Source organism: Mizuhopecten yessoensis, unplaced genomic scaffold (assembly GCF_002113885.1).
Source record: "Mizuhopecten yessoensis strain PY_sf001 unplaced genomic scaffold, ASM211388v2 scaffold10985, whole genome shotgun sequence".
Classification (NCBI taxonomy): domain Eukaryota; kingdom Metazoa; phylum Mollusca; class Bivalvia; order Pectinida; family Pectinidae; genus Mizuhopecten; species Mizuhopecten yessoensis.
In genome coordinates, this window is record NW_018408820.1 from 1,111,337 (window position 1) to 1,136,960 (window position 25,624).

Genomic DNA, 25,624 nt, shown 5'->3' on the forward strand with positions numbered 1-25,624 from the left:
AATAATAGAACCATATCCCAGCATGCCTCGTTCACACAATAATAGAACCATATCACAGCATGCCTAGATATCTCACACAATAATAGAACCATATCCCAGCATGCCTAGATATCTCACGCAATAATAGAACCATATCCCAGCATGCCTAGATATCTCACGCAATAATAGAACCATATCCCAGCATGCCTAGATATCTCACGCAATAATAGAACCATATCCCAGCATGCCTAGATATCTCACGCAATAATAGAACCATATCCCAGCATGCCTAGATATCTCACGCAATAATAGAACCATATCCCAGCATGCCTAGATATCTCACGCAATAATAGAACCATATCCCAGCATGCCTAGATATCTCACGCAATAATAGAACCATATCCCAGCATGCCTAGATATCTCACGCAATAATAGAACCATATCCCAGCATGCCTAGATATCTCACGCAATAATAGAACCATATCCCAGCATGCCTAGATATCTCACACATAATAGCACTATATCTCAGCATGCCTAGATATCTCACACAATAATAGAACCATATCCCAAATATCACCCTGATGGTGTATAGCTTTTTATCATGGCACAGATACAATATGTATATAAATAATTACGTATAATCACACAGATATATTGATAACTCTTTAAACTTTTAATGTTTTTATGGTCTCCAATTTGTTGACCATAAGAAGGTCTAACTGTATTTAAACATCAGTATTATTAACAATGAGCCTCCACAATACATGTATGTCAGTTATTAGCAGCAAAGTATAAAATAATGATTAGATCATTAAAAAGAGAAATAAAACAAAACATTTACCACTTATTGAACCTGAAATACAATAGGAACATAGACAACAATGAGAGAAAAAAAAACATTGTAATATTGATATCAAATGGAGCAGGTACGATGGGACAGATCAGGAAAAACCCCACATGATGATAACTATATCAAATGGAGCAGCTGGATGTACGATTTATTGTATTTGTTAATTATTTGTTAATTAATCTGTGATACTTTTTAGTTTTATTAAAATTTAAACCTCTTTGTATAGCCTTGGGGTCCTTAAGTTTCAACAAGGTTCTGGGAAATGTATGTAAGATGCTAAATGATGACATTTTCTGTTACTTTTGCAACGTAAATATTTCATGGGCTGTAGTAAATATCTAAGTAAATGTTTCAAGATACCTTGAGACAGTCACTGGTAGACAATAACTTATATGTATTTCCTGGTAAATGTTGCCATGTACCTGAAGAATTAGTCACTTAGAGGATATAACTGTTCGGTGAGATTGAGATTTGTCACAGTATATCATGATTATACTTTGCCACAAATTCAGTCTTCATGGTGACATAGACCAGAGCCTATCTTAAACAGATATTTCGAGTTTGGCAAAAAGGATATCTTTTACACAAATTCTCTGGAAATTGGGACACTCAATTTTGTTGGCAATCTTAAGATTTGTTCAGACTGTCACATCAAATAAAAATTGATCACATTTAACCATTAACCAACTGCAATTGATATATTTCATATCTGTGCCAACGTATGCAAAAAAAATGTACTGACACGTGATTTTCATGAATTAAATAATGTGGAAATAGCTAGTAGTCCTTATATGGTAAAACCAACAATGGAAAATAAGGAATTATAAGAAGAATACTCCATAAAAATGAAGTATAGTTACATACCTTTATCCGTCCAAGATACTGAGTAAGAGATGATGTTTTTTTGAGGTAGACAATCAGCTATCTGTCTTTCCTTTAGATCTGCGAGTAACTGCTGTGCCTTTTGCACTTTTTTCTCTGGGCCAAGACACTCTGTAAGAGAATCATTCAAACAATTGAAGTGCTTCCCCATCAGTGTTTTGTTCCCCATCCTCGATATCCAGTGGTTGCGCTTACTTTGGCTCTCTGATTGAAGGCAAGCGGCTAGCTATTTGATTGGTGTCCGGTAAAAAAACCTGACCAATCACCAGGCTGATACTTGTCCATTGCAGATTACAGAGGAGCGACAACCGACTTCAAAGCCAATAAATTTTACCGTTACGCGACTGCGAGATTCTTTTGATATACATCAAAGGATCAAACTAGCCTTCTCGTTTCATCAACAAGGTGGTGCACACTGAGCCTTCGATTTTGCTATGACATATTCCAGGGGTGCAGATCGAGAGCTAAAGTGAGCGTACATTTAACCCCTGGATATGGAGGATGAGTATTCCCCAATCTTCAAATACTAGTTAAGCCACAGTTTTCCTCTTGTCTCATTAGCACAGCCAGCTATCAGCCGACAGTCAACATATTTTTAAGAAAATGTATTGACTTAAGTGTTTCTAATTTAAAGTAGAGAAAGATTAATCAATTGTATTCCTGTAATGCCTATTTTTTTACTAGGGTTCGAAAAGGGATATTGTCACAGTGTTTTATATTTTAGGTCTTTAATATCGGTAGAGACTTTACTGTCTTCCAAATTTGAATTGTTCTTCGAACATAATTTACATATCTATAATTTGCAGAAAAAAAATCATTAGTTTGACTTTCTGCATCAACTTACAATATTTTCAAATCAGTGCTTCCATGCTAATTTTAATTTCTAGTCATTAAATATAACTCACTCATGAACACCATATTGTTCAGGGTCAGACCCCAGGGCTCCCCAACCCTAGCAGCCCCTGAACATATCTGTGCTTAAAAGCAGTATATATATATACATATTTATAAAACAAGAGGCCCATGGGCCTTAACGGTCACCTGATATATTTATACAGAGAGTTGATTTTGTTTTAAACATGAACAGAAATATTATTCAAAGTGACAAAAAAACATTAAAACCTCCTTACTCAATATCTAGCATACAGATTTCAGAGTAAAAAGGATTTGAAACTAGCACCTTTGATTCGTAACAAGGAAAATGAAGAAATTCTAGCACACTGACTCCTTTGAGCCCCACCCTACAGCCCTTGGAGGTAGGGCTGGCTCAAAATTTTCAAAGTATCAAACTGTCAATTCAAGGTTATAATTCCAATCAAGTTATTAACATGTAATATTCAAAGTATCATTTGCCATTATAAACAATAATAAATTTTGCTTATTATCAAACTGCTACCTAATACTGATAATGCTAACCCAATTTGAATTACTTCCAATGGAAATTAAACAAATGTTGGTCCAAAATGTGATTTCCCTATATAAACTACAGTAAAGTTTACCCCCTCCCCAGGGGTAAAATGTGAGACCCCAGGGTCAAGAAATTCACAATTTGGGTAAAGCACCTTAAGACCCTTCCATCTATGAAGAGTATTGGATTCTACCATATCTGGGTCTTGAGAAGAAGGTTTTTGAAATTTCAGTCAATTCAACCCTTTTTGGCCCCACCCATCAGTCCCTGGGGGTCAGCCAGGGATCATAGGTACATACTATCAAACTGCTAACTAATACTGATAATGCTAACCCAATTTGAATTACTTCCAATGGAAATTAAACAAATGTTGGTCCAAAATGTGATTTCCCTATATAAACTACAGTAAAGTTTACCCCCTCCCCAGGGGGAAACAAGAGACCCCAGGGTCAAGAAATTCACAATTTGGGTAAAGCACCTTAAGACCGTTCCATCTATGAAGAGTATTTGATTCTACCATATCTGGGTCTTGAGAAGAAGGTTTTTGAAATTTCAGTCAATTCAACCCTTTTTGGCCCCGCCCCTCTGGCCCCTGGCCATGGGGTCTTAGGACTAAACCGGCACCCATTTTTGTTGACCTTTGTCCATGGAAGATCTCTGCAAAATTTCATTGAAATTGGCTCAGGGGTTTTGGAGAAGAAGATTTTTGAAATTTTAGTCAATTTGACCCTTTTTGGCCCCGCCCCTCTGGCCCCTGGCCATGGGGGCTTAGGACTAAACCGGCACCAATTTTTGTTGACCTTTGTCCATGGAAGGTCCCTGCAAAATTTCATTGAAATTGGTTCAGGGGTTTTGGAGAAGAAGTCGAAAATGTAAATTGTTTACGGACGTACGACGGACGACGACGGACAAAAGGCGATCGCAATAGGTCACTTGAGACTTTGTCTCAGGTGACCTAAAAAAATGGCTGGGAAGAATAAAAATTTAAAAAAAAAACAAAAAACAAAAAAACACATTTACTGACCCATGTATCTCGACAGTTGGTAGCTAGCTTTTTCCTTCTGTATATTCTTTATGACCCTATTGAACCACAGACAGCTTTTCGTGGCCTTCTCTTGATCCAATGACAACAGTCCCATCTGAATCTCTTTTTCAGTCACTTTTAATTGAAAAACAACAACATATTTACATGATTTGAATAAAAACTTTTTGCAGCATTAGCTGTAATATCAAAGCGATCAACAAACTAGATTAAACTTGAATACAGGCTTGAAGCATGGACTCCTAGCACTATGATACAACATAGAATACTGTCTACCTGTCTACAGGGAAATTTTCGCCTTTTTTTTGCTCTCTGTAATGAAGGCGAACTTATCATTACAGAGAATAGAAGAAAACAGCATAATCAACAAAGTGATTTAATGTGAAGGGCAAAATTAAAACTGGACAAAAATTGATTTCACGGGCAAAGAGCGAAACTTTAATTGGCTGGGGGAACAATTCGCAGTATACAGTAGATGTTTTGGTGACCAAAATACTGTTAGCTAATTGAACATGGCTAATATTTCTTGCTTGTCTCTTTGGTAACTATTTCATGAAAATAAAATTGCATACAACATATAACAAAGTAGTGAAATCTTTGAGGTCATTTATACACAACTAACACACAATTAAGAAACAGTTAACCTGTTTATTACTCTTGTTAGCAACATATTTACATACAGTAATACATTTAGCGCATCAGGGGCTACTCACTTCAACAATTTTACTACCATATATTTATGCTACTATTTTTTAATAAGCTAGACTCTGGGGGTATTGAGAGAAGCAGCTAGACTCTGAAAATGTCTTCAGAGAAGCACCTACACATGCAGCCCAGAGAAGTGAGCAGCTAGACTCTGAAAATGTCTCCAGAGAAGCGACTAGACTCTGGTTGTGAACACCCCTAGAGAAGCCATGATGAGAGCAGCTAGACTCCTGTGATACCAGAGAAGCCGCATCCCAGAGAGGCACCTACACAACCCAGAGAAGTGAGCAGCTAGACTCTGAAAATGTCTCCAGAGAAGCGACTAGACTCTGGTTGTGAACCCCCCTAGAGAAGCCATGATGAGAGCAGCTAGACTCCTGTGATACAAGAGAAGCCGCATCCCCACACTAATATAAAACTATGTTGAGATTGGGGGTGAATTCCCCTAGAATTTAAAGCTAGATTAGAACTGAAGCGAGAAATATAATAACCTAACTGAAGTGAGTAGCCCAAACAACCTAAATTAGAGCAATAGTGCCTGCCAAAGGCAAGTATAAATGGTATATGTAAAAATGACATTGCACAAAGATACAATCATGAGAAAAGGAACAGCTGCTAAATACAGGGAAACAACAAAATATAAGTACTACATTACAATTGGCAGAACTTATATGCATATATGAAACTTGGCATGTAGCTGGGGATGGTGGGTGGGTACACATAAACAACCGTGGTTCACTGCAGCCTCCCCGGATGAAGGGGGCTGCTACCCATTTAAGAGACCCCTACAGGGAACAATATACTGCTCTGCAATTGGTCAATTTCTCATCTACTAATTACCATACCTTCATTAACATATTAAACCAAACAACCCATGCCATGATCATGACTGAATAGGGAAACGTCATGAGTTGGATATAAACTATACAAAACAACTTATATTATTATAATGACTAAAACAAAAGAGGAGCTGGCTACATCGTTGTATACAAACTATAATTTAATATATTAAATATCAAATTATCATTTTATATACAACTAACACAAAGGAAACAGTTAACCTGTTTATTACTCTTGTTAGCAACATATTTACATACAGTAATACATTTGGCACATCAGGGGCTACTCACTCCAACAATTTTACTACCATATATTTATGCTACTATTTTTCAATAAGCTAGACTCCGGGGGTATTGAGAGAAGCAGCTAGACTCTGAAAATGTCTTCAGAGAAGCGACTAGACTCTGGTTGTGAACACCCCAAGAGAAGCTGTGATGAGAGCAGCTAGACTCCTGTGATACAAGAGAAGCAGCATCCCAGAGAAGCACCTACACAACCGAGAGAAGTGAGCAGCTAGACTCTGAAAAAGTCTCCAGAGAAGCGACTAGACTCTGGTTGTGAACACCCCTAGAGAAGCCGTGATGAGAACAGCTAGACTCCTGTGATAAAAGAGAAGCCGCATCCCCACACTAATATAAAACTATGTTGAGATTGGGGGTGAATTCCCCTAGAATTTAAAGCCAAAATTGATTTAATGTGTTATACGAATATTACACAGGAGTGAAAGCCCCCTTTAGGTACACTCAGTCTATATATCACCCAAGTCAGATGAGCTTGGGACAACCGTCGAATTATGGACACACCAAATTAACAAATGAGTAAACCTTTCAATAAAATTAATTTAGAACACGGTTCCCTTGTAGGATAAGGTTTGAAATATAATTGGTATGGACACTTTCATGGGCTGGACAGCTGGCTGAAGTTTGGTCCACAGGGTTTTGACAGAAAACAGGGTAATCATGTTTATTATACTTTGTTTGTAAGTCTGTATATCAGCATAAATTTTTTATTGACAGAAAACTTATTCGCTGGGTATTTAATTTCACACAATCTATGATGACCACGAATACAGCAAAATTAGATTCCCTCATGAAAAATACTAACAATGAAGTATATACACTTGCTGTCCTGCTTTACCTGATATAATGTGTTTCTTGGCCGCCTCCGCCCCCAGGGCCTGTTCTGCTGACGACTCCAATGCCTCCTGCATGACATCACTCTCCTGCCACCATTTTGATTTTGCATCCCTGCTGGCATCTTTGTCGCTGCTGAGAAAGTCTGGAATGTGTTTGCTGATGGGGGACAGCAGGTACATAGGGGGAACACCATTGCTGTCTTTCTGATACCACCTGTAAACCAGAACGTCTTCACATCACTTTGTGTACGCAGCAGCTTACAACTTTAGATTTATTTTATTTATGTTGTGATAATGACAACTTATAATAACATTATGTTTTTGGAGAAAATCAAAATGGATCTCACTATTAAGTAACTGCAGCCCTATATAAACCAAAACCCCATTAAAGAATTGTCAAGGTCAATTGCTATTTCTTAATTGAATAAATGTACAGTAAAATATATTAGCAGAGCTTCCCAAACAATTCCAAAGTTTCAATATTGCACAAACGATATAGCTATACCTTATAAAGATATTGTCAAACTTTTTATCAGGGAAATAGCTTTGTTTTGGAATGTCTCTTCTCTCTGGCAAATAATAATATTGCTTCAAATAATACAGATCTGCAATATTATCTTATAATCTCCCTTTATTACTGCGGCAAAAGCTATGTTCAACTTAAAGCTGACAGTGCAAGTCAAAAAGCTTTCAATTGAGATTTTTTGTTTAAAAAGGTGTTTTTTTTTCTGGTTTTGAGATCTTCCACATCTCTTCTGACTATCGTTTCTAAAGAAGTACACTTGCACTGTCAGCTTTAACATCAAAAATATTCTCCCTTACTCCATTCTGCAATAGAAATCACCTTTCCTGATCTGAAAGTTTGACACCCATCCTATTTCATTCTGCAGAAGGTTATCTCCCTTACTTACTTTTGCAATAATTCTTTGGCTTCAGTTGATTCAATGACGGCAAATATCTTTTCAAATTCTTCCGCATCGATCTCCCTTGTTAGAGACCTATACCCATATTTGTGTGACAGGAGAGTCTATTTAAAAGAAAAAAGTGTGTTCAGGTGTGTAACTTGTACATGTAGGTACCATCGCATTGAACAGACTAACTAAAATCATATGCCAGCATTTGATAATGGCCTCCATATGCATTTACTATGCTTAGAAGAGTCAAGTCAAATACTACCAAGTGGAAATCTTTTGAAAAAAAAATATATATTTCCAAAAGGTCCTTGTTCATTTTGAGATCTACATGTAGCTTCCATCACTCTCCACCAAATTAGCACTGTGTTGATATTTTTTACACAGAACCATTTTGAACAGAAGTCGTTTCAATTATACTCTGCCAGTTTTTTGTTTTGATTTTGGTATTGTTTTACGGCCAATTGACAATGTGAGTCATTAAGGGCCAAACAACACTGTAAAGATAGACATTCACAAAAATGAATACATCAACCAAAAAATAACAAGTGTAAAAGAGTAAAAATTTGCGAGGAAATAGGAGCAAGTTGAGTAGTTTGTGCATGACACAGACTCTTTTCCAACCAGTAAAGGCTCAGTGAGGTATACTCACCACAAAGTTGGGCCCCGTTGATAGTTTCTGACATAGCTGGAGTTCCCTGAGACAGAGGTCCGTGGTACTATGGTCATCCATAGCCTCGTCACGGACACCCCACCTCATGTCTACCACCTGGAACTCATAGCCCAGCTCCTGACAGAACGTCTTCACACGCGGGTAAGCCTCGCTCATCCAAACATTCCTCTCATGCATGGTATCTAAATTAAACATTAAAACAATGTACAAACACCCTCGATCTATTAAACGATTTAAAACTCTATAAATAGTTGGGAGTGGATATCCCGTTTGCCGTGCTATATCAGGTCCTTTCACACTAGCTTTATGCAATGCTGCAATGGCAATTTTCTCCGACAATAACAATTCTTTATGTTTTGGTGCCATTCTCAAAACTGTACGAAATATAAACAAAGCAGACGACCAATCACTAACGTAGACATATGACCCTTTGCATAGCATCGCTTGAGTAAATGTGTAGAAGAAGGGGCATAACCCTTACATACTTTAAGAGAAATGCCCCTTTAACCAAAATAAGTAACCCGGAAGTAAAATGACGTCGTGAAAATTATCTTCACTTTTGGCACGGCACTGTACATAGGAAATCATTTTTTGAAAAACAACCACTATAAGTTTCTTCATGATTCATTGGATAAACTTCCTAGGAGTTGTTAATGGGTAACACCCTGGACGTTCTTTCATTAGTTAATCTTCTAGTAACAATGCTTTGCAAGATCACCTACCATTGTGATGTCATGATTCATGACAATTGTTTCCCCGATTGGAACATGTGGTTTTCCAGATAAAATGTGAATGTTATGGGAGAAAAAAATTCCGAAACTTGTGTTTTGTGACATCCTAAATGTCATTCTTGACCTTTATGAATCGTATTTCAAATGCCAATTAATATGGGGAAACTACCAGTAGATTTGAAATGTGTAAACATAATTGCAATAGTCAAGAAAGGAGACAGAAGGAAACTTCAAATTACAGAGTAGAATTTATGGAAGCACGGTAGTCTAGTGGTAGGCACCGAGCTCGTGACTGAAGGGTTTTCAGTTCGAGTCACGGCACGGCACGGCACTGTGTTGTATCTTTGAGCAAGATACTTTACTCTGCTTGTTCCAGTCTACTCAGCTGTAAATGAGTATGTGGTTGAGCAGTGCTGGAATTGTTGAATGCTAGCTGTTAGCACCGAAATGGCAGCTCCGGCAGTGTATGCTCCCCAGGGAGTTGAGAAAGGTATTGGCTGGTTGCAAAGGCCCTATAACCACGGATAATAATTTGTGAACCGCTTTGAGACGACCTACGAACTAGGTTGTGATAAAGGGGTATATAAGAACCTCAAATTATTATAATTATTATTTTTATTATTAATTTGACATGTATAATGAATTCCACAAAAAATAGGGCATTGAAATTTAATTAGTATTGTTGTTCGTTTGGTTAGTAAGTTCACCTGATAAATAGACAAGGCACTTTAAAGAGATGTCTATTTTATTATGACTGTGTACTGAGTGTGGATTAAGAAAAATTTGATTTTTTATACTGTCCAAATTCTATAGCAGATTTTTTACAAATTTCGAACACAATAAGATAGCGCTCCAAAATGTATTGACATTTCTCTGTCCAACAGGTTCTCCACAGGTAACAAGGCTATTGACCTTCCTATCTTGTAATTGCTAAAATGCTCTTATGTGTTAAATTTCAACTTAAATAGATTGAGGCAATATACATTAATTTATTATTAGATTGTGAATTTGATATAGGTGTGACATTCCCAAGATACCAGTACAAAGGCTAGAATACCGGAGAGTTCTGATGAAAGGGGTGAATGAGTTAATCACAGAGTACAGAGCCAAGGCATTGAAAGTTTTGTTAGTTTACTGACAAGATAAACATTTAAGTTCCTTGAAGAATATGATATACAAAAAAAATATAACTACATGAACACCTGTTTTGTCTGATGATGTGAACTTGATCCCTGTAAGACAGGTACCAGATAAAATCGAATTTCAATGTTTGTATTAGCAACACTTAAGTTGACAAAGCATTAAGTTTAACATTAGAGTTTAATGTGCCCTCAACATTTTCATATACAGCCTTTTATCTTTGAAGTCATGAAATGAAATGTGTGAAATCTCCGGTTTGCTGATACTTATTAGCCTCGTAAACCCTGCGTTGTCCTCTTTTTGTGTGTCACGTTCAATAAATCTTCGTGTTTGATAAGTGATTTAAATTGAAGTTGGAAGTGTACCTAGAGTATATATAGATCTATTGGTTTCTAACAAATCTATACACATATATGAATATTTTATAAGGTGATGATCACATGAGGATGAGCCAATTTTGTTTAATGTCATACTGATTAAATTATTAACATTTGGGGTTTTAATGTATATTCAAAATTGGATGACACAATTGACAGGGACACCTGGATAGGGGTTAACCTGACACGTTTTAACAAATGTTATATATGGTGGGTGCAATATAATACCAGAGACAATTTCATGTCTTTACATGCTAATTCACTCTGTATTTCCTCAGAAGGGTCCGTTAGGTGCTTCATTGACCAGACATATCCCCGTTAACTGCAAAGCAGGGCCAAGGCAATCATCTTGTATTTTGGAGTATGTATTTAATATTTGTTACACATGTATATAATCAAAGAAATAGTATTTACCACTTCAACAAAATACTGTGATATCAGATATTATAGTTGGGTCAAAATTTGGTGGTTTCCCTAAAATACACCATTTCGTTGGTACATGAATTTGTTGATGAAGAGCACCCATGAAATATACATCCCTATAATGTAAGGTCATTTTGTTTATATTACTTAACAGGTGTTTAGTATCACCCTATAGTATCTGCTCTGAATCTCATCAACCCTTATGAAGGTCATGCATGTAAACCCTCTATGAGACGAAAATTAAAAAAACGTGATTTACAAAATGTCAGCCATCCTGGGAGTTCTTTGAATACAGAACACAACAACCCCCTGAAAATGTGTTATTTCAAAGTAGGACCAAGAGAACAGAAGTTATTGCCCAAAAGATCTCGGCCAATCAGAAGCCATATCAGCCATTTTGGACTTTGAGATCGGTATAATATCATGTGCTATTCACCAAGAGGACTATCCATTGAATACAATTTGGTAACAAAGTTCTACCAAGAGAACAAATTAAAGAAATAGTTGTTTAAATATAAGCCAATCAGAAGTTAAGAACGGTGTCCGTCATGGATTTTGGATCTGGTTATTACAGTGCTAGGGCGGGGAAATCTGTATTAAAGAACAGCAAGAGGTCCATGCATGCATGAGTCTTTATTACTTTCTAAGAGGCCCAATAGGCCTGCATCGCTCACCTGGTATAAATCTCACACTTGTAACCTTAAAAGTGATCTAAAACAAAGCTTCAGGCAAAATATTAGTATTTATGATTAAAAGTCATTCAAAAGACCCTGTTAAAAGATTTTAAAACATTCCACCCCTTTGACCTTGAAAGTCGAACAAGGTCATTATGTTGAACAGATTTTATAGCCCTTCATCTCAGGATGTAACTTGCAAAATATCACCACCCTATCCTTTTGTTTATTAAAATTAAGAAATTTAAATGTTTATACATATTTGACCAAATGCGACCTTGAAAGTGAGCCAAGGTCATTCACATGAAAAAACTTGATAGCCCTTCATCCAAGCATGCTACTGGCTAAATATCAACATTCTGAGACTCATGATTATTCAGAAGAGGTCGTTTAAAGATTTTAAACAAATTTGTCCCTTGTCATTAACAAACTTGGTAGCCCTTGATCCAAGCATAATACTGACCGGATATCAACATTCTAGGCCTTACGATTATTCAGGAGAAGTTGTTTAAAAGATTTTAACATATTTGACCCCTGTGACCTTAAATATAAGTCAAGGTCATTCATTTAAACAAACTTGGTAGCCCTTGATCCAAGCATAATACTGACCGGATATCAACATTCTAGGCCTTACGATTATTCATAAGAAGTTGTTTAAAAGATTTTAACATATTTGACCCCTGTGACCTTAAATATAAGTCAAGGTCATTCATTTAAACAAACTTGGTAGCCCTCTTTCTCAGCATGCTACTGGTCAAATATCATCACCCTGGGCATTTTGGTTATTCAGGAAAATTGTTTAATGTTTTTAACATATTTGACCCCTGTGACCTTGAATACGGGTGAAAGTCATTTGATTGAAAAAATTGGTAGCCCTTTATCCCAGCATGCTACTGGCCAAATATCCTTACCCTGGGCATTTTGGTTATTCAAAAGAAGTTGTTTAAAGATTTTGAACATATTTGATCCCTATGACCTTCAATAAATGTCAAGGTCATTCATTTGAACAAACTTGGTAGCCCTTTATCACATAATGTGATGGGCCAAATAACATCACCCTGCGACTTTTTGTTATTCAGAAGTCATTTATAAGTTTCAAACATATTTGACCACTGTGACCTTAAATATAAGTCAAGGTCATCCATTTAAACAAACTTAGTAGCCCTTTAACCTAGTCTGCTACTGATTATTAAATATCAACGGCTTATTTAACTTTCACATATTTGATCCTATGAGATTTGATCAAGATCATTCTTTTGGATATTTCTAACAGTCCTCCATCACCAACAAGCTACAGATCAAATACACACTATGGCACTGTACTAAAACTTGCTGAAAAAAACAACAACAAAGGAATAATGGAACAACGACTGAGGCTGCAATCCAGCTCATCCATGTACAAAGTGTCTGGTTGTATGAGTCTAATAAATTCTATTTTTACATCTATGTTCCAGGCTTGGTACTTAAAACTGTAGCATTTATGTTTTATGAGATATAGATCTAAAGGAAATAAATTGAGTTGATCACAATAACACTGATATCAGCTCAAAATGAGTTCTATGTCTGTCTTCACAATAATCGTCACAGGCAAGAACAAAATCGGGCAGGTAATCAGGACGTGATATTTTATCTTTAAAGTCATTCTAACATCTTGACATGATAACCAGAACAAGTCTTAAGTTGTACATGTGTAAATGGAGAAGTTTATTTGACATGAAACTTCGTTTGTGTAGACAAAGATTAAAGATCTATGTATATGTGTGTGGTATCAAGTTTAGGTCAATGCTAAAATAACATACCGTTGTTTTGTTGACATATTGGCATGTAATACAAAGGTAATCAATGGTTTACAGGGACATTTAAAGCTTCACCTTGGTCTAGAATTCCTTGTAGATCAACAGGGCTTATTTAGTCTGACAATTGGCAGATATTTTAAGTCTTCATAGCTTACCACTAACTTTAAATACTCATCTAAAATGTCCATTACATGTATTTGAATAAGTAAATTCATAAATCTTCATTTTCAGAGCTTAAAATTCATCAAATGACAAGAAATAAAACAGTTGTTGTTAAGTGAAAGAATCTTTCAATAATCTTCTTTATTCTTTATTTTTTGGCTAACAAAACTTCCAAAGAAAGTCAAGGGCTAAGGTACTAGATGGTAAAACGATTATCAATATATCAATGACACATTTTAAAACAGTTGTTACATTAATAGTAAAACGTTAAAACAGTTGTTACATTAATGGCACAATGTTAAAACAGTTGTTACATGAATGATACATTTTTAAAACGGTTGTTTAAAAGTTACAGTATTTTTTCCCTGTATCAATTGTTTTTAAATAACATATCAAAGCAGATCTGAAATTACATTAAAAAAACCTCTCTATTTCAATGTGATGTTTGAAAGAAAATGTAAGATTTTCTTTAATTCCTCTTGTCATACATAATTAATCTATATGCTAGAAGCTATACCTTTTTTTTCAAATAAATAAAAAATGAAGAATATATATTTTCTAATTTTTGGGACTTTTCTTCATCAAACATGAAACAATTGTTTTGTGTCATTTGGATATATATATAGGTGATAAACTAGGTACCTGGACAATTTTCTTGTGCAGAATTTTTTTTTTTCAATTTTTTAGTAATTCAGCGGATCTTTCATAGGTCTCAAAATAACTCACTGTAAACTTTTTTTTATTTTGTTTTTCTACTGTATAAACACTTTAAATAACGACTGTTTACTAAGACTTGTAATCCAATGTTTGCTAACACAGGACAGAGACAAACAGACTTAGAGATCAGCTGTTCTTTAAACTTAAAAGTAGAAAATTTAGACTGTAGAATTGGACCCAGTTAATTGTCAAAACTTTGTACAATATCGACTCAAACTTTTCAAACCATCTTTTCATAATATCTGCAAACAAGAGTCCCATGGGCCTGTAGCCTACAATGGTTGTTCAAAGACTTCAGCAAATGCATGTCATATCTGTATGTGGCATTCAAAATGGGTCAAAGTTAAATTCTTTTTTAAAAGATTGACAGCAAGAATCTTATACTTAAAGCATATTTGTTGAAAGATTTTATCTTATTTTAAAATAGTCATCTTCAAATTTGATCATTTTATAATACCAATAGTATTGTTTCTTCGTTTAGCCTTAAGGACCTGAAGAAGCAACCATAAAAAGTTTGTTCATACACTGTGACCACAGTTGGGCAGGGTCCATTATCAGGACAAACTTGGAAAAAATGCTGCTTTCTAAATACAATAATCCTAGGCTTTGAAGTTATTGAGAAGAAGTTGATTAAATGTATTCACAGGTTTGGCCCTGTGACTTTGAAAGTATAGGTCAAGGTGATCATGATTTATTTAAATAAACTTCATTGCCCCTTCATTCTAACATGATACTGAACAAAAATCATTGCCTAGGCCTCTAGGTAATTCAAAAGAAATTGTTTTAACATTTTAAAATATTTGACCCCTAAGTGCCTTGAACATGTAATTTGTGTAAAACGATAGCTAGCACTTCACATAAGGCATCTTTGTAATTCAGAAGAATTCATTTAAGCATTTTGTGATATTTGACCTCTATGACCTTGAAAGTTTCACAATCTCGACAGAAAGCTACTGGCCAAATATCAAGACTCTAGATTTTTTTGGTTCTTCAGAAGAAGTCATCTGAGCATTTAAAAAAAAAATGACTTTATTATAGTATGAATCTCTAAAGGAATATTCCAGATACATTGCACCTGTCTTAACAGACACTCATCAGGACAAACAGAAATGATAAGCTACATATAAACATGACACAGAATAGTTTAACAGATTTTCAATGGAATAAACAGTATGTATCTGAACCTCAATTCTCCATGGAACCAAAAGTATTATAAATCATTTTGACGGGTAAATACAAGGTACAATACAACTTGCAAGATCAAGAATTTTTGGCAAGGTGAATGTTTTTTTAACAATCATAATTTTTTCATTATTTTGTAATATGCAGGCGGGCACCCATCCAGCCACTGACCACACTCCATGTTGTGAAACTATTGAGCAAGTGCTAGGGTTTATGTCGCTGGAAAAACTAGCTTGCCAGTGAGGCAGTATTTCTTCCTCTTAATCATCATTGGCTGTTACACTATTCCCCTCTTCAATGAGTCTCGTTTAATACCTTGGCCTAGGGAATCCTTAGGCTTCTCCCAGTGTACCAATGTGGAACTAGCCTTACAAGGTACTATAATATCCCACAGCTGCCACCAAATGTAACGGATTGGCAGACACTCATCCAGCCAAAGACCACACCCAAAGTTGCTGAACTAGTGAACAAGTCCCAGGGGTTATACCGCATCACTGGAAAAGCTAGCTAGCCAGTGAGGCAGTATTTCCCCTTTTATATCTTTGGCTGTTAAATTACAATTTGATCTAATAAACTATATTTTTGGGGGTGGGGTGGGGAGGGGAGATGGGATGGGGCTTTAGGGAGGAGGTAACAAAAGTGAAACTCACCTGTAAATGTACTACTGGTGAAGATCCTGACAATTTTTGCAGTGGTTGGTACGTCAACAGAAATGTCCCCTTGTAGAATCGGGCTGATTGGTTCAGAGTCCGTTATCCTCTTCATGTTTACTCGCGTTTTTTCCCTAACTGTCAACAGCTTCATGGTTTCCTTAATCTTTTCCTCTAAAGCTTTGTAATCGTCCAAAAGTTTCTGTCTCTTTGCCTTTTCTTCTTCTGTCATCTCACGTTTACCATCAGGTGTGGTCCCGGCGACATTACCACCACCAGGAGGGGCACTACACAACAAACATAGACGAGGTGTAGATTCCAGGAATGTACAGAATAATATCAAAATGTTTTTTTCTTTTGTTTTGTTTTTATTTCATGCAATAAATTTAAACAAAAGTTAACTTAAATCTTTATTTATATTCGCATCAATTTGTGGAATTTATACTTTAAATTTATTAAAACATTGTACAGTAATTATTGCCAAGATGTATTGATCGAAATAAATCAAACTGAATTATTTTTAAAGAGAATTTAAACAAAACAAATTTGATAGGAGTTGATTATGTCATGCAGAAGAAATATTGAATGCAATGTCACAGTAGTACCAAACAGTACAGTGCTGAGAGGTCAACAAATAAAAGTAAATTTAAGACTTGTGCTTAACAAACACATACACAGTAAAAACCTCGTCCTAATGCCACCTGTTAAACCGCCAAACTGCCATCATATTCTCAAAAGGTTAAAATCACACTATATTGACCTCGTTTAATACCACCAATTTGAGTCGAGTACAGGTATATCCCAATGACAGGAATGTTACGTACGTGTGTACATTGTATTGTTACACTTGACTGACAACTGACCAGGTACTCGCCTGTATGTTTTGCACGCTCAACAGTTTGATACATTAAATTACAATTTTGAAAAGAAAAAGTATTCTGAAGTAAAAAAAAAAAAAAAAAAGTATAAGATCATTTTGCTGTGAACACTTGGGTTTAAAACTGCAAACCCAATATATGGCCAAACTCGTTTTACTGCCAAAATCACAGAGGACAGAAGGTGGCGGTATAACAAGGTTTTACTGTATATAATACTGAAAACCAAGGATCCTAAATTTTACACAATTTTTACTTGTTCTTAAAACATTTATTACTATTAGAAATGATGATAGAGGGCTAATTGATTTTCATGTTCATTTGAATATGTTGTTTCATTTGCCTTCAAAATACTGCCTATAGAGTAAAACGTTTTCATTTACTTAGCCATGCAGATTGTCAGTGAAACAATATACATTGTTCATGGCTATTTGGGGAACAGTCAAAACTATCATCCCGAGGTAGGGGGAAGCCCTGGAGACTGTTAGTTCGAGGCCGCCAAATAGTATTGAAACAATTGTTTTTATTACCAAATACATCTTAGTATCAATGCTCAATGGAATGTTGATAATTTGTTTAAAAATAACGAAAGGTCAAATAAACGCTTGAACGGAGCTCTCAAGGGGGCATTTCTGTGCATCGAATAATAGCCAGGTAACAGTTCGCTCTTACTGGGAAAACAGTTTTGACTGTTTCACCTCTACAGCCAAAATTGGACAAAAAGCCAGAAACAGTAAAAAATGACTATTAATAATTTATGTAGATGATTGGGCAATAATATATATTTTCTAGATTGCCACAATAGGCCTAGGTAATTCTTACTATATTTCAACATCACAGAGAATATGAAATATAAGATTTGTATTTTAACAACAGAAATCTACAATGAATAAAAAGTATTATAACAAATAATATAAAACAGACATTACATTTCCTGGGTTTTGCATAAGTTTCTCTAAAGCAGTGAATGATACATGTTTTGGGAAGAATGAAGCCTCACAATTGAAAATTCTATCAAAACTCTCCTCACTAAACCTGAAATATAAATAGTGCTTTAGGAAAACTAGGAAAGCTATGTGTAATAAATAACCAAAATAAGTAGGACCGGATGGGCAGCTCCATCTTCAGATATATCCATTTGTAATTTCTCTATGCATATTAAGCACTTGTCATACAATTGATGACCGAGATAATCAAAAAGAAAAAAACCTGATCAATTCTTAGTACCATATTTGCCATAATTAGGGCCCAGGGAGATTGAAAAATTGTCAGAATGGGCATTTTTAAGTTATGAAAACGGAGGTTGTGTCTATGGCTGTAAAGGCGACATTAAAGACATATTCCAAGGAAGAATTCCAAAATTGTTATTTTTTTTCTAGCAAAACACAGGAAAACCGTCTTGACAGATTGCAAGAAAACTGTAGTATTGGATATAAGTGTATAAATTACTGTATTTTGTTAACAGGAGATGGCCGAAATGGGCATGTCTGAAAAAGGAGGCAGTTCAATCTTTCAATAATGTTTAGAGTTCATAAATGACATCAGTTTTAAAAAGGTATATAATCGTAATATAAGAGATTAAAATGTGCCGATGATTAACCTGTCTCTATGGAACAAAAGTTCAGGTGGCGCCCTGTCTACATTGAATGTAGGTATAGCAGGTACCCTGTCTTTAACAACCACTGGCAATCCCGGTGATCTGTCCTTAGCAACAACAGGTTCTCGCAGTGAACTGTCCTTAGCAACGACAGGTACTTGTGGTGAACTGTCCTGAAGAAACTCAGGTACTCGAAATGAAGTGTTCTTAACAACCGGTACTCGAGGTGAAGTTTCCTTCGCAACTGCAGGTACTCGAGGTGAACTTTCCTTAGCAACAGGTACTCGAAGTGAACTGTCCTTAGTGACCCCAGGTACTCTTAGTGATTTATCATTAACGACTAACGACTTGCTTGGCAACTTATTAACTACGGGTGCGCGAGGCGATTTTTCTTTAACTACTAAAGGTGCACAAGATGAACGGTCTTTATTAACTACAGGGCCTGGAGGTGACCATTCTTTCACAACCACAGGGACACGAGGTGGTCGGTTTGTGGATGTTTTTGGCGTTCTGTCATGCTGCCTGTAAAATAATTTTGTTCAAAACCTCTAAAATTTAAATTGATATAAAAAACTACTCTAGAGCATATGCTAGATGTATGTTAAGTATGTACTTGTCAAAACCACCACTGCACAAGCTGAATTTTACTTGACACAGAAAAATAAGAATTTTGAATTTATAAATGTCATTTTCATACCACAAAAAATAATTTTAACTATTGTAAGTACTGACTTAATCACAGAATTCTGACAATAGACCATTACACACAACAGAAAATTGTGAAAGGGAAACAAATGACATTGCCTGTTGGAGTGTGACAAGACCAAAGAGTTCAGGTTTTTATCAATCATACAAACGAAATATTGATGTGACAGAGGTCATTATTTTTTCAATGTCTCCGCTAGGAGTCGAACCAGGGACCTCTGGTTTATAGTCTTTCGCGGTAGGAAACGGTTAGTATTTTACCAGGGTGACATTGATTTTACAGGTGGCAAAAAATGTTTTTTGTTTGACAAATGTAAGGTTATTTAGATCTAATGGCTATACATAACAATGTACTATTAATAATTAAACAAGATGGCCTCAGATATACCAGGCTCCAAGAATCTCCAGTTTCAAGAGTAACAAGGATACGTTACACACTCTACCAGGCGCATAGCTACCATGTAAGCCAATAAGCCCGGGCTTGCACATGATTTTGACAAGTATAGATTTTCATGACGTTATTTTTTCTTGCTGATACTATAAAGTGGAGTTTAAGTTTTGAATATATAGTATACATATGTAAGTCCTCAGATATGATACATTGTTAATAGTTAGTACAAAAATGTATGAAGTTTAGAAATGTCCATTGCATTAATGGACAGTTCGAGGCGGAACTAAACTGCTCGATTGAGTAAATTGAGAAACTCACGCCTGGGGCAAACGACTCCGAGTATGGCACAGTGGACACAGACAATCAATGGTTTTTTTTATGAAAATATCAATTTGGGGCACGTTCGGCCCCTTTTGCCGGGGCACATTCGGCCACCCCGAATGCTACTGTTACTGTGCCAAGTGACGTCACTATTGATAACGTCACCCAATTGACCACAAAAATAATATTTTTACGACGCAAAAATCAAGTATTTTTTTCTTTATATTCACTGATTTGTTCTGGACTTATTTTCCAACAGAATTGAATGAAACTCCATACACTTATTAGTAAATTGTCTTCTCTGTCCTTCATGCCATACTTGCCCTGGTAGGGGCCGGATTTGCCTCAGGGCGGGGCTCGTCCGGCCCCCAACTCTCTCGACCTAAAAAGTCCAATAATTTCAAAAATATGGTCTTGTTTACGATTTGGTTATTAGTTTATGAAAGACAATACATTTCTTATCTAAATGACATATATAAATATGCATTTCAACAGTATAGTACATGCCTTCCATAACGTCTTGAAAAAAGAAAAATGGGCCGTGTTTGCCCCGGTCCCCCCTACACATGTATTATATCATGTGTAGGAGAGACCGGGGCCAGTCCGGCCCCTTTTTAAAACTATATTATAGTTTACAACATATCATTATCTCAGACATCAGGACGTGGGAAATGGCTCCTGAGACGTTCTAGAAAACAAAATTTTCATGGGGGAGACCCCCCAGAACCCCCTTACGGGAGGGGGAAGACCCACTCCCGTACCCTCCCCCTGCTCGCGTACGCGCTTCGGTGGGGAGGGGGGCTGCCTTCGGCAACCCCATGTCGGGGGCTTACACATGGTATAGGGGCTAGCTACGCGCCTGTCTACTGCTCAAAGACTAACAAAGGTATTACAACTTAGAACACCTGAGAAATTACAAGTTCCAATGCTTCAAAAATAAGAATATTAAAGTTAACTTCTCCAAGAGTGCCTCAGATATAACAATGTACATGTTTTACAGATATTTCAAGTTTTTTCAGCCGTTTTGATTAATCAAGTTATTACCTATAACTACGATTCAAACCCGTACCCCAGCCTGGAATATTTTAGTATTGTACAGTAACACTGGTTACATTCTTCGTGAACTTTAGGATGAAAAGGGATACTCCAGTTCGCCAATATTATATATATCCAGTATAAGGCTCACCTTTACGGCATTTTCTGGCAGTCAGGATAAACAAAGCTCATCTAACATTTAATTAGTTCCTAGTTCAAATATCAAGTTTGATTTCCATTGTTGACTTACACTTAGGCAAGAGTGTGTGAGGTTATGCAAATATGCATACATGAAGATTATATATATATATAATATAAAGGGAAGTACTAAGAAACTTGATGTCATATATATGGATTTGTACCCTGGTCCTGTGAACTCAAGGCCGATGGTATTCAAGGGCTTGACGTCACAGCTTTCGGTGTACACAATATACAGAGTGGTACTCAACACACGTATGATGAATGACGCACAGGTCATCAAGCGAACCTACATCTGAACTATGTAACATATACGACCTGATCAAACGAGGAAATTAAGGTATGGGGTCACCTGTCTGACCACGTAGGTTTTCTCCAGGCACTCCAGTTTCCTGCCACATTAGAGACCCCTCCTGTGCGTGATAATATCCAGTATGTAATTTGATTTTTTAGTGATATTTCATGTTTAGGAAATTGTTAGGATTACTTATTAACAGACTTTGAAATAAGCTCTAGCATTTATAAATCATGGACATTTATAGTAGGATTTTAGAAGTTTTGATGTAAAACATTGTGTAATGTTGTACTATCACACTGTATAACATTGTATTGTTCTGTAAAAACTGTTTATGTTCTGTCTTTTCTCCAGTGTGTTGTAAAACACCAGGAAATAGAGAATCTGAATCTGATGTTAAAAGTAGTAAAATAAATAAGATAAGCCCTAATTGTGTTGACAGGTTCTACCTGTACAGCTCTTGATTGCTTGCTCTACAGGTAAGAACCTGTCAACACAATTAATTATATAAGGGCTATCAAATTTATCTTACTGCTTTTAACATCAAAGCTTATTTCAATGTCTGTTGAAAAATAATTTTATCAATTTCAAAAACATGAAATCTACACTGTGATATAAGCTATCTTTACCAAAATCATCCTCAATACTCCAGGGGTCTCGCCCACTTACATTCTCTGCACCCCTGGAATATGGCATGACAAAATTGAAGGCTGTGTGTGTCAGCCACCTTGTGAATGAGACAAGAAGACCAGTTTGATTACAGTAAAAACTCATGTAATCACACAAAAAGAATCCCTTAACAGTAAAATTGACTGGCTTTGAAGTTATAGGTGTTGCTCCTCTGTAATCTTCAAAGGACAGGTATCAGCCAAGTGAGGGTAACATATTTTCACCTTAGAGGCTTTTTAAAGTATTTTAGTCAAGTCTCCCGAGGTCTGCTTATTGGAAGAACGATGTCATTGTGTGAATTTGAGATGTTTATAGATGAACTTTGTAAAATAAACTCAGTATGCAGCGTGGTCGCCCCGGTGCAATTTATTGATGTGATGGTGTTGTTATTTTTGAGTTATTGGCACAAATGTAGGAAAAGTGAACATATCCCTGGAGTAAAGAGGATGTGCTGAAATAGGCTAAAATCAATGAAACCCTGTTTTTACCAATCCCTGTTTTCACCAATTTAGACACAATACTGTCGCTAATGTAAGAAAGACAAGTTATTATGATTCATGGTAAGGTTTGAGATAACATAATTATAAAATCATAAAAAAAAAATGTCAAATGATGAGGCAAATATGATGAAAAGGTAAAAAGACATTAATCTAGCATGTTTAAGTAACTTTTGATTTACCAGATGCATGGTGAGGTACATGGTAGAAGATACCCTTATTCTCTCTTTTTAAGAAATGATGTTGGGCAACTTTTGATAAATTGGACCAAAATGAAAGTATATATATAGGATCCTTATCTGTCATTAAATTAATCCACTTCATTTATATTATTTTTATATAAAATAAAAAAACCCATTTATAATACTAATCACTAATATATAAACAAAAAAAAAGGTCTTTAATTACCCTCCGTGTACCCCTAACTTTCCTTACCTACACTAACCAAGGAAGATCAACTGTCACTATCTCGTTTTGATTGTCGGTAAACATAATACACGTGTAATAATGACCTATTCGGCACCTGATAGAGATAGCGGTACCTACCTGTACCCTCCGTTTGGGGCCCCCTTCACGGGTTTCTTGCTTCCTCCCGACCCCATGTTACAGGGCAGCTGGGCGAGATACTGTCGGTACATCTTTGTGCCGTTGTTGGTATACGGTGGCCCCGTGCGTCCTTAGTAGACGACTTGACCCACAATTCATCTTGTTTCCTTTTGCGTCTGCTTATTAGATTCTAATGATCAATATGTCCGGTTTCTCGCCTCGTGCAATCAAACTACACTGTCACTTGGGTATTCCTGTGTGAAATATAAATAGCCCACAACTTGGAGTAAATACACATGGGGTTGTCAACGGGTAGCGACACATATATATATATACGTCTGTAGCATTGCGTACCTGTTGTGTATTGTAGTCACTGAAGCCTGTCTCGGCAGTACATAATGTATAGGTAGTGTAGACTATGTCAAGGGATGTTAAATTATTTATCTACAAATATGTGTACGGACAAATTTTGACGCAAATCTATTTGAGTTGTCAACTTTTAATCAGTTATATAATACCACGGACTTAGAAAAAGCAATCTAATTAAGCGATAATACTGACGATTTCCGATATATAAAAATCATAAGTTAAGCTGCATTGTAATTTTCGGCTGCTGAAATGTGTCATTGGACTGTATCTATTTCTAAGAAATGGAAGAACCAGAGACGTATAAACATGATTATAAAAGCGTTCCATTTAAGAATAATGCCTCGTTTCAATGTTAGAAATTTGAATGTGTATAAATATGTACATGTACAAAGTCATATTTTACATACTTCTATGAAACGTCAATTGAAACAGTAACTAGAGCTTTACGTTCAATGGAGTGTGACACCAATAAAAACGTAAATAGCACGGTTAACGAGGATAGGATTGAAAAATACAGGTCTTATAATATATAGTCGACATGTCCCGAAACACTCCAAACGTTTTTGTATGGATTCTTGGGCACAACATATATAAGAAGGCCTAGAAATGAAATGATACCTCCTGTATTCTGACATATTTGGTAAAGGTGTTTCTTTCTTTTGATATCATATTGTGTTGTGATATATTAAAGATATTTTGCTTAACTAGATTATAAATTGAAATGTGTATGTTAATGCACTTACCGAACTCCTGCAACCACGCGCCTCCCGGTAACCTGCCCCAGTATTTAACGGATATATATGATCACTGGTCTTCTATAAGCTAGTAGCTTCTTGACACATATTGACTTCTCAGTAACATGTACCGGGTTGCGCAAATCGCTGTTGCATCGTCATATTGAAGATTACGACTTCACTAGACCTTATTCATTCCGTGCACAACTCGCATACTCTTGTACATTCACTCTGGCTCTCTGGATGTATAAAATCCATGTGCGCTCCTAATCTGTCTAAGGTTTCAGTTTAAACTCGTCATTTATAAACAAAATTAGAAATATAAATTAAATGGCCTAAATTACAGCTACGCCAATATATACACCTGGAGCGAATACGACCGGCCTGTTCCATCGATGTGTCGTGTCTCGGTTCTGTAAGAATTGTCACGTCATCCTCTACAATAATACTTCCATTTAATATCGTTGGTTCGTTCAAGCTTGACTGACAATGACATATATATATATGTCTAGTCGAATCAATAGATAGCGACGACCATTTGGTCTGAAGCACTTTAATGAATATTTTATATTGCTTTTCAACCTCATTATGGATAATTTCCAGTCGATCTGTATCATATTACAACACAGTGTAAATAGTGCGATACTTATCTGTACAATAAATATGTCAAGTACCGAAGCGCAAAGTTCATACATAACGGAACATTTACTATATTGAAAAATCCTTCTTTGAAAATAATCACCCTTTCACCAATATGGACAATGAAATGTTCTTGATGCTTGCTTCCATGTGGAATTATACATGTACTACTTATACCGCTATTATTATCGTACTATCATACGTAATTTTATATTAAAAGTGCTAAAGGACTAGGGGCGTTTAGGGTCATTTCCGGCCTCATCGGAGATTTAGAATTAGTTTTTATATCCGTAATGTGGAATAAATGAAGTCCGCAAATATGGAATTTCATATTCATTCGACAACTGGTTTAGGAGATATGGCATTATAAAGAGAGAAATAAACCCGCATTTTCATAACAAAATGCGTGAATATCGTTTGTTGTGCAATGTTTGGTTGGAAATTGACCATTTTGAAGGAAATAAACTAAAGACTTT

The 25,624-nt window shown here is 36.0% G+C and overlaps 1 protein-coding gene across 3 annotated transcripts in view; it reads right to left on the reverse strand.

Moving 5' to 3' along the window:
- The window catches only part of LOC110464356 (NACHT and WD repeat domain-containing protein 2-like), a 61,179-nt gene that overhangs the window by 30,073 nt on the left and 5,482 nt on the right, over positions 1-25,624 (reverse strand). The window contains exons 1-9 of one of the 3 annotated variants that reach the window (XM_021519540.1): positions 24,519-25,594; positions 23,407-23,660; positions 16,278-16,564; positions 8,405-8,607; positions 7,753-7,868; positions 6,844-7,055; positions 4,144-4,278; positions 1,694-1,822; positions 821-832 (exon numbers count right to left, since the gene is read on the reverse strand). In XM_021519540.1, coding sequence (XP_021375215.1) covers positions 821-832; positions 1,694-1,822; positions 4,144-4,278; positions 6,844-7,055; positions 7,753-7,868; positions 8,405-8,607; positions 16,278-16,564; positions 23,407-23,498 — 1,186 coding nt within the window. In that variant the 5' untranslated portion in view covers positions 23,499-23,660; positions 24,519-25,594. Of the gene's footprint in view, positions 1-820; positions 833-1,693; positions 1,823-4,143; positions 4,279-6,843; positions 7,056-7,752; positions 7,869-8,404; positions 8,608-16,277; positions 16,565-23,406; positions 23,661-24,518; positions 25,595-25,624 lie in introns of those variants that run through there. The other 2 variants (XM_021519538.1, XM_021519541.1) reach the window with 2 other exon arrangements.